Here is a 13,744-nt window from a genome sequence, read left to right on the forward strand (position 1 = left end):
AGTACAAACTTGAACGTGTCACTGTGTCATATACATTAACCGATTAACGTATAGTTTTCGGAGTTTAAGTGTATTGAGGCTTTGCCTCGCTCTCAAAATATTCGTCAGTAATCATTTTGATTCGTACTCCAAAGGACTAGTTTATAATTTTCTCTTATAATTTAGTGACGAAGAGGAGCAAGGGCCTCGCGCCTCCGCCCGTGATACAAGATTTCCTATCTACGATAGCTCGCCAATCTGGAGCAAGGTTGTTTGCCATCGCTGTCTGGCTCGATCGCAACAACTGATGGCTTGCTTAATTATTGGTTCAATGCGTACACCCCTACTTTTTTGTGATATTTTGACTTGTTTGAATGTTTGGAACTCACACAAGGTTGCCACTAGGAAAGAAGTGACAAATTAGACGTTCCACGTTTTGCCATGTGTTGTTGTTGTTATTATTATTATTATTTTAAAAAGACTGGTACCGTTACTCTTAAATCTATCTAGGCTAATTGAAACTATACAATAGAAGAAAGGACATAAAGTATAAATCACATATTTGTTTATTTAAATAATTTTTTTTGTTTTGAATAAAAGGCTTGTACGGCTGCCTCAAGCCTCGATAATAAAACTGATAAATACAATGGGGGACATTAAGTCTAAACCTTTGATTACAAAGACCTGAGATACTACTAGAAATTTTTACAACAAACATGTACTTAGGCAAACATCAATTAATAAAGAATACTTTAACACTACGTTTGGATGAAAGTTTTCATAATTTTTGACGAATTCTAAAATGATAGAATTTAGATATCTATCGATTGAAATTCTGTTAATTGCAATTTTCATTGTTTGGTTATATATATTTGAGATTTGAAGTGTGTGATAGATTAAGAAAGTTTAAAAGAAATATAAAATATAAAATTTTAAAAAGCCTTATTTTGGAAATGAAAATTGAATCCTGCAAAGAAATGTGTAAATGACACCTATTTTTGATGGAATTCAAGTGAGAAATTTAATCAATGAATTCCTTCCGTTTCAATTCCATCGAAATTTAAAATTCCCTATTTGATAATGCCAAACAAGAGAATTGGCTTTTAGGAATTATGAAATCCTTATTTTCAATTAAATTATAGGGAATTTCCCTGTATCCAAACATAACATAATGGAAACCCCATTTGCTTTTACATTGCGGTGAACACCTATTGGAAAGATCACGACATGTAACCCGATCATATATCCTAATGTCTAGTAAACCACATATATTAAAGTCTAAGGTGCACAATTTCGCAAAGATTGTTCGATTGATACTTTATTTGCTTTGATAAAAAGATAACATAATGGAGAGATAAGCCTACTACTGAGAAACATCAATACAAATAGTGTAGTTTTCTTATTATGTTGCCGCACAAAATTATATATGGCGATTTTTTTTTTTTTTTTCATTCTACCGGTCGCCATTTCACAACAAATAGACACCTCGCTAGGCCAGGCAAGGCACACGGCCGTCGTTCCACAAAAACACCATCCTTTGCACACTGGCCTCCATTCTTGGCAAACCCCCATCTCCGGATTAGATCCACCCAAACCAAACCAGTTTGGAGTCTTTCGCTCATATCTGAGCTTCGATGATCTTCGCCTCATCGTCCTCCCACTAGGTTGTCCACTCTTGAATCTAAGGTAGAGCAAAACCATCCTTGCCTGCCAGCCTTCCAACCAACGATGCCCATACCCAAAACGACCACAAAGCAGTCGGGACAACAATACGATCACCAAGCAGTTTCCTCCTTGACTAAGAATATTCTGCGACCACCCACCACTAGAAATAAAGGTGGCAAACCGGCTGTTAAGCACGGACACGACACGTTTAAAAACGGCCTGACACGGCCCAAGCCCGTTAATGGCCCGGCCCAGCCCAAGCAAGTTATTCTAATGGGTCGGGTTGGGCCTGGAAAAATGAGCCCATGGGCCCGGCCCGGCCCGAGCACGATAATTTGAGGCCCACGGCCCGGCCCGCTTTAAAATATAATTTTTTTCCATTTATAATATGAAGATAAATATTTATAAATAATAAACTTAGTTTTGAGTGTGAACCATATACTTATATACTAATAACTATTTATTTGAGTATGAATTTGAATTCCCTCACTACCAGAAGAAAGGCTTTAGCCGATGAAAATAAAAAAACCAGGCCGACGAATTATTTTTTTGTCGGCTAAAGTCACTTTAGCCGACGAAATTTTCCTTCGTCGGCTATAGTCAACTTTAGCCGACGAAATTAAAATTTCGTCGGCTGAATAATTTTTTTCGTCGGCTATAGTCTGTGAACTTTAGCCGACGAAATTTTTAAAAGTTTAGCCAATGAAAAATATAATTTCGTCGGCTAAAGTTCCTTATATTTGCAGATCTTGACAACAACTCATCTGGGAAAAAAAAACTATACGTAGAACCTTCAAACGCAAAAAAGTCGTAAAATAAGATATGACCAGAATGGTGAAATACGTCTACGGTTGAAAAATCATGGTATTCCGGTAAAGTCTCGGTGCCGATAGTTGCGGTCAATGCAATTTACCCTTATTATTCACTATGCTGCAGATTTGGCGTTTGGTGTCCGATTGACTATGGTGATACCTTTCCGGAAGCGTAACGGCCCTACGAGTCAAACAAATGGCTAATGCCATGACATATGGGTCTTTTTGGCCATCCGAGTCCTTTTAGGGCTTCAAAATGTAGTTTTCTTATTTCCGATTAGAGTTGACTGTTTCGATCGAGCCCTTAACGTTGTCGATCCAGTTGAATTTTTTACCATAGATATCTTTCGTCATAATGATCATATCTGACGATCGAATTTTGGTTTGTAAATTTTAGTCATCGGAATCACAACGTGTCTACTATTTACCGTTATTATTCCCTATGGGGAACCCTATCGTCGGAAGGTAAATGTCTCAAAATTTTTATATGGGAAGTTGCGTCTCATCTACGTGAGAGTTTTTCATGTGGAAGGTTTGACCAAACTACGTAATATAGAGGGAGATATGAGCGTTTTCGTGTGATAAGTGACGATGGATTATGGTTGACCGTTTCGATCGAGCCCTTAACGTTGTCGGATCTAGTTGAATTTTTAACCATAGACATTTTTCATCATAATGATCATATCTAACGGTCGAATTTTGGTTTGTGAATTTTAGTCATCAGAATCACAACGTGTCTATTAATGTTGTATAACTTGTTTAATAGGTTATACAACTTTGTGAACCAACTCTACATAGGAAGCAAAATTATCAAAAATCTCGTGAAATAAGATGTGTTCAGAATGGTGAAATACGGCTGTGGTTCAAAAATCACGTAAATCGGGTAAAGTCTCGGTGCCGATAGTAGCGGTCAACCCTATTTACAATTATTATTCCTTGTGGGGAGCCCTATCGTCGAAAGGTAAATGTCTCAAAATTTTTATATAGGCGGTTGTGTCTCATCTACGTGAAAGTTTTTCGTGTGGAAGGTTTGACCAAACTACGTAATATAGAGGGAGATATGAGCGTTTTTGTGAATTTATAGACTTTAGCCGACGAGATATTACAAAAGTCGTCGGCTAAGGTCAAAATTTTTTTTGTGGTAAACCAAATTTGGAGGAAAATTTTCAAAGGACTTTAGCCGACGAAAATATATAAAAAGTCATCGGCTAAAGTCGAAAAAAAATTTGGCGGCAAACCAAACTCTTTTGAAAATTTTCAAAGGACTTTAGCCGACGAAAATATATGAAAAGTCGTCGGCTAAAGTCGAAAATTTTCAACCAAAATTTTTTGGCGGTCAACTAAAATTTTCAAAAGAGTTTAGCCGACGAAAATAAAGAATTTCGTCGGGTAAAGTTTTTTATATAGGAGTTTTACCACACTTGAGACTGCCACATTTGAGTTTTTCTTCTCGGCCTAGCTCCGCCGTCAAGCCACCGGAGACCGCCACACTTGTGCCTAAAGCTTCATCGTCGTCTCTACTTCATTGTTGGACAGGTGGTGCATCGAGTGGCGCCGCCGTGAGGGATAAATCGAGCTCCAAAACTCCGCCGGTTCGGATTCGGTGTCGATCGAATTTCTCCTTCCTCAGGTCACCATTTGGTGAGTTCTATATATGGATAAGTTGAGTTTGATTAGTACTACATTCCCCTAGAATTTGGTAGCTCGATTCGGTGTGTGTGAGGAAAATCGAAGATTTGAAGTTTTTAGGGTTTAAAATTAGGGATTTTTATATTTTGATTCAATTGACCTGTTTAGGCTTAGAATTGGGCTTCGACTTTTTCTAGAAAGTTGTTCGAAATGTTGAGAGGAAGATTCTGTCAAATTTTGGTGGTGATTGGAGGTGGCCGAAATTTTCTGCATTTTTTTTTTTCAAAAACCAGCAACTTTAGCCGACGATATTTAAATATTTTAGCCGACGATATTTATATGATATTGGTCGGCTATAGTATTTTTTTAATTTTTTTATAAGGTTTAGCTGACGAATTATGGCATGTTTCGTCGGCTGTAGTTATTTTTTTATATTTTTTATAAGGTTTAGCCGACGAAACAGACTATATTTCGTCGGCTATAGTTATTTTTTTATTTTTTATTACACACTTTAGCCGACGAATATCTTAATTGTTTCGTCGGCTAAAGTCTGAGAAAAAAACCAGCGACATGTTTTTCTTCGGCTAAACTGTGGGACTATAGCCGACGACTTCTTTTGGTTTTGTCGGCTAAAGTCACCACAGACGACCTTTTCCCGACGAAATCTTAGCCGACGAGCTTTCGTCGGCTAAGATCTTAGCCGATGAATTAAGCTAACAGGCCAACGAAATTTTTTCGTCGGCTAAAGTGCTTGTCCTGGTAGAGCCTTAGACTCATAAGAAGTTTTTGTCTAAAAATTTATTAATTGTGAACAATAAACATTTATCACTTATTTCTTTAGTTTGTTGACAAAGAAAAAAATGATCGATAGATTGTGTGAATTAGTTTTGGTTTGTAATCGTTTCATATATAATTAAAAGTTGAGATTATAAAAGTAGAAGCGGTGGTATAAGACATTCACCTCGACCATTTTCAATTTTCGGCATGAAACGGGCCCAACACGGCCCGTTCATGGGCCTGACCCGGCCCGAGCACAGCCCACCACGTTATAGGCTTGGGCCGTGGGTCGGGCTAGACCTTACATTTAAGTAAATGGACCGGCCCAAGCCCGTTAAGAAGTGTCATGTCATGGGCTGACCCAAGCACGACCCGAAACCTAATTAGGCGGGCCAGCCCGGCCTGTTTGCCACCTCTAATCAAAAACTAGGTCTTCAGCCCGTCCGAGGACGACGCCGTGAAGGTGTTGCTCAGTGCGTGACGCTTTGTTGTCTTTTATCTCCGCTAGATTTTTGGTATTTGTTACGTGCCATGCATTATTAGCATTAGTAATATCTCTGTTTTTTTTTTTAACAATAAAGTTCGGAAAGGGAGAGGCAACCATGTACCCAAGCCCAAGCACTAATTTGAAAACCATAGAGGCTCCGAATCGACTAACTTCCCATCAGGAGACCGACCAACTTGTGGGAGTGTGAGAGTGGAAATACATTGCAGAGTAGTCCCAAACTGCGGACCATCGTTATGCCTAATAAGTAGCAAGACTCACCCACATCAATAACAATAGAGACTCGACTTCTTTTTCTTTTTTATCGAAATCACATATGTTCTCAAAGATTTTTGAGGCTTTCAAACTAATTCATGTTTGGAGATCATCATATCTAAACATTTTATTCTCTGATAACCATTAGATAAAAATTTAACTTTGATCAACATCAACGAAATTCGAACTAGATACAAAATTTCATACTTAAGCTATTACAAACTTAACCACCAGTAGTGGTTGATGAGACTCTTGAACTTACATAAAGGTCCTTCAGCCCAATCCGGCCAACCATCATTGGCAGCATTGGTCATACCCACATCATTGATAGAATACATTTTCGAAAGAGAGTTATACCTTACAAGAGTTTGCATGATCAGAACCCCTAGCCGCCTGTGTTTGAACCAAAGAAGAAAATGAACAGGTTTTTAATGAAACCATGTCCGCGGTTCCGTTGTTTTAGAAATTTTCTGCCAAGTGACCCAAGTCCATCACTGCATGAGTATAGAAAGTATCCATAGAAGAAAGTGCACGATCAGATCGCTTTCCAGGACATGCGATTTTGTCTTTCATATATGGAATATAGGTTATCCACAGCCTTGGCTGCCTCATAAAATAATCTAGCTATGTGCATATATCCATATCCTAAGATCAAGTTGCATGCAGGATGCAGCAGCGTGTAGTGTGCTCAATCCATATATCCTAAGATCAAGTTGCAACCCGAATGTTTGTTGTCTTCAGAATTCGATCTCTATATAAGTGCAGTCTGTACTCACTTCGTTCCTCACCCATTCCCTAAACAAGATCGACATATATACTTCATATCGATCATTCAATAGGAAATTAGGAATAACAAATACGCCTGCATGGATCAGTTTCGTCTTCTCTGCCTGTTTTCACTTATCTATGTAAGTCCTAATTAGTTAATTTGCAAATTACGAACTTCTTCTATATATCTATAGTCTTTGACATGTGATTTTTATTTAGGGGCACGTACGCTAGCTTCACTCACTCTATACCTAAATGAATGTATAGAAATGTGGGATCCGTTTCATCTTCTTTGCAAATTCCTCATTTCATTATTTGCTATATATGCAGACATGCAATTTTATACAAGATATATAAGTTTGTTTACAAAAATTTCTCACGACCTATGAAGCCAACCATTTTACTTTCATAGGGTTGCACTCACTCTATTAGAATGCTAGACATCTATATATACTTTTAGACAAAGAATAATGAAAACTAAATGTCGCTAAATCAATTTTAATGGTGTTAATTAGTGGTGAGATATCAATTAAAATGCCTTTGAATTGTAATGCATCGATGGATTAATTTTGCCTTTTTTACCTATAACAAAACCTGACTTGCGTACATAACTACGTACATATCTGTATACGATATTGAGTCAAGGAAATTAACTTAATTTTGTGGCATGCACACAGGTGGCATCAGTAGTGGTGGGATTTGGGTATGCTAATAAGGTCGATGATGGCAAGTCACTACTAGGAAATCGATCAATAGACATAGACGTTTTTCGTCCCTATTAGGGGTCATTGGGCACGAAATCTATGCCTATTGACTGATAGGGACGAATTTTCTGTATGTATCCCCCTGTATCATCTCCAAATTGGTTTTTTATCATTAGAGGACGGATATCCCTGTCCGTCCCACCCTGAGCACCATAACTCACGCGCTCTCTTTTTCCCTTTCTGACAGTAACAGTACTCCCTGTTTTTTATATAGTATAATAATCTGATCTGTTGTTATTCATCCGTATATGAAACTTGATACACCGTATATTCATCCGTGCCCAACTTGAGCAAATTTAACAAAAAAAATAATTGAAAATTGCAATAAAACACCAATTGGGTTTTGAAATATTTACCCTGGTTTTGGTTTTTACTAATAGGGACCCAGTTTTTTGTCTTATATTGTACCACAGCAAAAATGTTAAGTACAAGCTACCAAATAAAAATACAATACTTCTCAATATCTATACTCAAATGAAAATCTACATAATCTTTTTTCTGGACAATGAACACTTCGTCAACACAATAACAAACTCCTCCAATGGCTCTTGCCAAAATATATCCTGAAAAACAACATGTCAGCAAACAACATTTTATTTTGGTGGCATATATATTGAAAAATGTGGATTGAAATTCTGAGTACATATCAATGAGGAAATAGTTAAATATAAATATGTCCCAAATAAAAATTGAATGTTTACTCGGTACCTTTTTGGATCTTATTCTGCTGATTCTTTTCTCTAATATTCCTTCTAGGTTCTTAAGTTCTTTGAAGTTCAAAGCGCTAGCAGCTTCACCTATTATATGCCTGCAAACATCACCCGTACATTATCAGAATCAAATTTTATATACCTCAAAATTCCTTCCTATAATCCAAATAGCCAATCCCATAAGAGTTCTACAATCTAACATAACATGTACATGTGCATATCAAAACAAAATGTACAATCAAACAAAGTAAATGTCTTAGTAGCTATTTCCATGAATGAGAAAAGGTCACGTCCCAGATTTTACGCTTTGAAACATATTTTCAAAAGCAATGAATTTGAATGTGAATCGAAAAATTATCCAATGCAGAGGAATAATTAATTATTCACGAATGCCAGAAAGTAAAAATTAAAATCATGAACCTTACATCCATATTGAAGGTATGATATCAAACTCTAACCATAGAACGAAAGTACAAATTTAAATCTAAGAATTTACATAAGAATCATGTCACTCACTTTCCAGGTAAGTGGTAGGCGTCAATTACTACACCTGAATGTCTCTTGTTAACTTTCAAGACTAACTCCCTACAGAGTCACTCCCTACACCATAAAAATGGTGTACCGGGTTCACAAAAGAAAAGAAAACCCAGTAAGTTTATGAATCTTGTATGAGTAAAAACTACACAAGAGACTATGTTATACACAAATATAATTCTTGATGTATAACAAAAGAATATTTCAAATGAGAGAATAACATGAAACATATCAATTAACATCACAAACTAATTCAATATATGTAACTTATTGAAGGACACATACAAACCACTATATAGACATAACATATCCCTTCCTCTTATTGTTTATACTAACTCAAGGAAATAACTCACGTTGCAAATAACATACACCATTGATAATACTTCTCACCTATAACACCCACATAGATCAACTCACCAAGTAGGGCTATACACAAACACAGATCATACACACCGTGAATGGTCAACGACAAATTAGTGCACTAACTATTTTAAGGCTTTTCACCCCAAGGACTCTTCTTGTTCCCTGCTTGCTCACAATGGGATCAACTCACCCATCTTGTTTCCTACTTGCACACTATGGGATCAACTCATCCATTATTCTTTCATCACTTGTAACCTCAATGATACATTACCATATTGATGACACAAAGTTAACTATGAAGGTGTCTACGCAAGTAGATATAAACCTTACATAATACAAGTATAGTCCAAACACCAAAAACAAAAGAAACTAGAACAAATTGTAAGTCTCAAAATTCCTTTCTATAGTCCAAACAGCCAATATAGTCCAAACACCAAAAACAAAAGAAACTAGAACAAATTGTAAGTCTCAAAATTCCTTTCTATAGTCCAAACAGCCAATCCCATAAGAGTGATCTACAATCTAACATAACATGTATAGGTGCATATCAACCAAATATACAATCAAAGACAGTAAATCTCTCCGTAGTTACTTCTATAAATGAGAAAATACTCACAGAAATCTACAAGTGAAAAGAGAAGACCTGAACTCAAAACAACAACACACACCAAGTCCAATACAAAAATCCAGACCAAGATCAAGAACTAGGCAGGGGTCTCATACCTTCAAACTCTAAAACTGGATTCCTAGAGCAGTAGCTAGCTCTCTCCCACCTCTGATGAGCTCCTAGTTACACTACTACACAGACACATCCACGGCGTTAGGACATAAATATTAGGACTAATTTCAATTTACCCCCATCAACTTTAGGTCGATCATCATGTTAGTCCTTCTTCTTTCAATTTCATCAAAAACACCCCTCAACTCCCAATTTTCATCAGCTGCGTATGTCCAAACCTCCATCCAATTCTTCTGTCAAGTGATGACTTGATATCGAGAAGAAAGTCAAATTCTGAAAAGTTATCTTTCGGACCATTTTTCCCCTCATATCGATACACATTTTTGTTCTCATCACAACCCTTTAACCTTATCACAACCTTTTAAGCTTAGTAATTTTGGTGGGATTGAATGCAATTTGTCTATTTTTTATTTTTTATTTTTTCTTGATATCAAGTCATCACTTGACATAGGGATTGGATGAAGATTGGAGGTTTGGACATGCGCGGCTGATGAAAATTGGGAATTGAGGGGTGTTTTTGATGAAATTGAAAGAAGAAGGACTACATGATAATTGACCTAAGTTGATGGGGTAAACTGAAATTAACTCTAAATATTAAATACAAATGAACTAGAACAGAGGATATATATATATATATATATATATATATATATATATATATATATATATATCCAAACCGAACTCACCTTGCGATCAACTTGTGTGAGACCAACTCCAAAACTACTCTTTACACCCAAAGAGTAGCTCAACACCAATCAAGTCTCCCACTACTGCTCCTCTGCTTGCTTTCACCTCCGACGTGCATCAGTTACACCAGGCCACTCATATCGTCTCTTCACTAACCGAACACCAAATAAACTCCCTATATCAAACGCAACAATCACAACCACAATCTTTGAAGATCAAGGGCAGCCTCACTTACCCGAAATCCTCCTTGGAGCCGAAACAACGTTGCCGGAAAAACCTTAACAAAACCCAGAAAATTTCAGAAAAGGGGTTTTCGAATTAGGGCTTGGTTCAAAGGATTGAAGACATGAAATTGAAGAAGAAGAGGAGAGGAACAAAACCCTACCTATCGGTAGCCGCCTCGTCGCCTGAGCTTGCCGGAATCCGACGAACACAGTCGTGTTCGTCGACTTCGATCTCCTCTATAGGTGGAAGAATGTGCGATTTGAGGACTAGGTCTTGTAGAGAAGAAAGAGAGGAAGAGATTGGTGGCGGTTTCGTGGCGTGCGGCGGTCGGAACTGGCGACGCCACGCCGGAGCAGAGGAGGCAGCCGGAGAGGGAGGGAGAGAAGCCTGGGCCCGGATCAACACCGAGTATGAGCTTTTTTGAAGTCAACCTCTCTCTTTTCCCTTTATAGTCGGATCTCAGACTTGTCTATGTGCCCAAATTACTATATAGTTGGGGACGGATCGAACACTTAGTCCGTGCCCATATTCCGTTATTATATAATTATTGGGATTATCAGGGAACAGATCTAAAATATGTCCATACCCAAATTAACATTTATTTCATTATTTTATTATTTGGTATAAGTTTAGGGACGTTTTATAACACATGTATGTGTCCAAATAAACATACAGTTGGGACAGATCTAAGTTATATGTGTCATATTAACTTACACTTGATTATTTTATTATTTTGATGTTATTTTGGGGGGAGATCTAAAACATGTCGGTGCCCATATTAACATATAATTGATTATTTAATTATTTTAATACTATTTTAGGGACGATTACTAAAACTGTCCGTGGCCAAATTGTCACTTTAGGGACGGACAATGAAAATCTCCATATCCAAATTGTGTATAAGCGTGTGGTAAGAAACTTTGTTAGAAATTTGGGAACGGACAGCTCATATTTGTCCCTCTTATATCTATAAGGGTACGGACAACCTCATATGTGCCTATTGATCTGTGCCTATTGATCGATTTCCTAGTATAAGCGTGTGGTAAGAAACTTTGTTAGAAATTTAGGAACGGACAGCTCATATTTGTCCCTCTTATGTCTATAAGGGTGCGGACAACCTCATATGTGCCTATTGATCGATTTCCTAGTAGTGAGTCTGGATGTCTTACTGGAATTCAGCTTTGCCAAAGTCTCCATTGCCTTCCAAAGCTGTACAGCAACTTCTAAACCTTGCAGGTATACATTATTCGATCAGTTAATAATAACAGACTGAGCTTAAGCTAGGTTCGTTTACATTCGAACACGTACAAGGTCTAGATAAGCTTATTAAGCTATCTGAGAGATAATGATACAGAGATTTTTTTTTTTTTTTTTTAATTTGGTTTTCTCGAAGTATGATACTTCCAGAGGGTTTTTGAGGAAAACGAAAGCAGAATGTGTAAAAAAGTAAAGTCTGTAGAACTAGAAGATTTGTATTTTGTTTTTATGTTTAACCCGATTTACCAATAATAAGTATATATGCTCATCAAAGAAACTTATTTTTTGGTCAGAAGGTGAAAGAAGCTACACTGGGATAGGAAAGGATGCTGTAAGTCTTAAACCACATAGTATAAAAACTGGGTATGCTGATGTTGTAAGTGTTACACCACATAGTATCAAAACCGGCTATGCTGATGCTGTAAGTGTTACACCACATAGTATCAAAACCGGTTATGCTGCCTTTGGAGAAGAAGTAAAACTGGAGCGAGATTTAACTACATTTTTCCAAGGAAAAGATCTTCAAGATTCGGGAAAAACAGTAACATTGCGATTCTTGAAACTCACAAGTAATAAGGCAACTCTTTTGCCTCGTCAAGTGACACAGTCCATACCATTTTCAAGTAGCAAGTTCCCAGAAATTCTAACCTACTTTGGAGTGAACCCCAAATCAGCGGCTGCAGAAAGAATGAAAAGGACAATCAAAGACTGTGAAGCACCAGCCATCAAAGGCGAAGAAAAGTATTGCGCAACATCGCTAGAATCCTTGATCGATTTCACTGTTTCTAAGCTCGGAAAGAACGTCCAAGTTTATGCAACCGAGGCCGAAAACAAAAACGAAAAGAAACAAGAATATAGCATTGACATAACTGGAGTTCTAAGTCTTGGAGATAGGTCTGTTGTGTGCCATAAGGAAAACTATGTTTATGGTGTGTTTTACTGCCACAAATTCTATGGCACAACAACAAGGGCTTACATGGTTCCGTTGGTGGGTGTTGATGGAGTTACAAAAGCCAAAGCACTAGCTGTTTGCCATATTGACACCACTGCTTGGAACCCGAAACATTTGGCCTTTCAAGTCCTCAAAATAAAGCCTGGAAATACAATCCCAGTCTGTCATTTTCTTGACACTACCAGTCTTTTGTGGGTTCCTATTTAAGGCATCCATATCAAATCCTGTTGGAGTTGTTAGGTTTTGCTTATCTTTAAGGTTGCTAATAAGTCCTAGTTATTAGTGACCTGCAGTTAGTTTTTGATTCATTCCTGCAATCATGCATGTAAGCCTCTGTTTGTTAATAATGAATACGATGATATTCTCCCAGATCTGTTCTTAAGCTTTTGGTCTTCAATAAATTCTAAGGAGCGGATATGTGGTACTTAATACTTTGGGCCATATATCAACTTAATCCTGAATTATCAAAAATTTATGTCTCCTAAAGTTTCTAATTTTGTAGTGTTTTTTTTGGATATATTATGTTTCTATATTTCTCTAAAATGTTTTTGGCTTCATCACCCTCTCTGTATGTATTTCTTATTTCTTCAGTAATATGTAAATAAGTTCAACAAGGTGATTTTTGTGACTTGTTTTGATCTTTAGAGTGCCATGTTAATTCATATCATGATTTCGATATAATTAGTAACTATCTTTAGTTATTGTTAGGATCTCAATACCACATCGGATATATGAGATATTGTTTATAGGTTTATAAGAGTTTGAGTCTCTACATCCATTGTCAATTAGTTTTGGATGTGAACCCTAGATTACTTTATCATGGTATCATGTTAGCTAGGCTTAAAATTCGTCACACTTGTCTTATAACGAGTTGCAGTACATGCTAATTATATATATAAATGATGACCAGCCATAATTGGCATATAGACTACGATTACCTTGAAGATAGAAAAAAAATAATATATATATATATATATATATATACATGGCCCTTCCAATGAGGGATCCCTTTTTTTGACATATATGAGGGATGGGGGATTACACCAACTTTTTGATTATATTTTTAAATCTCTACCGTTCAGTTTGTTGGTTCTTATATATAGATCAATTCTGCAAATTTTCA

At 36.9% G+C, this 13,744-nt stretch overlaps 1 protein-coding gene and 1 non-coding gene across 4 annotated transcripts; one reads left to right on the forward strand and one right to left on the reverse strand.

The window, feature by feature from the left end:
- Positions 1-7,446: 7,446 nt before the first annotated feature.
- On the reverse strand, positions 7,447-10,922 carry LOC101293428. Of its 3 annotated transcripts, XR_185173.1 has the most exons (7): positions 10,573-10,922; positions 10,423-10,464; positions 10,187-10,338; positions 9,485-9,559; positions 8,381-8,464; positions 7,863-7,962; positions 7,506-7,717 (listed from the first exon to the last, which is right to left on the reverse strand). It is a non-coding gene; the product is annotated as an uncharacterized LOC101293428 (transcript). The 3 variants fall into 3 exon arrangements; XR_185174.1 differs by having other exon boundaries at positions 7,447-7,962; positions 9,485-9,556; XR_185172.1 differs by lacking the exon at positions 8,381-8,464 and having other exon boundaries at positions 7,653-7,717; positions 10,187-10,464; positions 10,573-10,824.
- A 650-nt stretch (positions 10,923-11,572) lies between these two features.
- LOC101313654 (dehydration-responsive protein RD22-like) lies at positions 11,573-12,966 on the forward strand. The gene is made up of 2 exons (XM_004308314.1): positions 11,573-11,648; positions 11,963-12,966. Exons 1-2 carry the CDS (start codon positions 11,573-11,575, stop codon positions 12,826-12,828), a joined length of 942 nt encoding a protein of 313 aa, XP_004308362.1. The 3' UTR covers positions 12,829-12,966.
- The last annotated feature ends 778 nt before the right edge of the window (positions 12,967-13,744 follow it).

The sequence above is a fragment of the Fragaria vesca genome, linkage group LG7 (genome assembly GCF_000184155.1).
Source record: "Fragaria vesca subsp. vesca linkage group LG7, FraVesHawaii_1.0, whole genome shotgun sequence".
Classification (NCBI taxonomy): domain Eukaryota; kingdom Viridiplantae; phylum Streptophyta; class Magnoliopsida; order Rosales; family Rosaceae; genus Fragaria; species Fragaria vesca.

Excerpts from the sequence above, each read along its gene's own strand:
- LOC101313654 (XM_004308314.1), top strand. The coding sequence starts at position 11,573 with ATGTCTTACTGGAATTCAGCTTTGCCAAAGTCTCCATTGCCTTCCAAA. Across the intron at positions 11,649-11,962 it reads GCAACTTCTAAACCTTGCAG|AAGGTGAAAGAAGCTACACT; the intron begins GTATACATTATT and ends TTTTTTGGTCAG.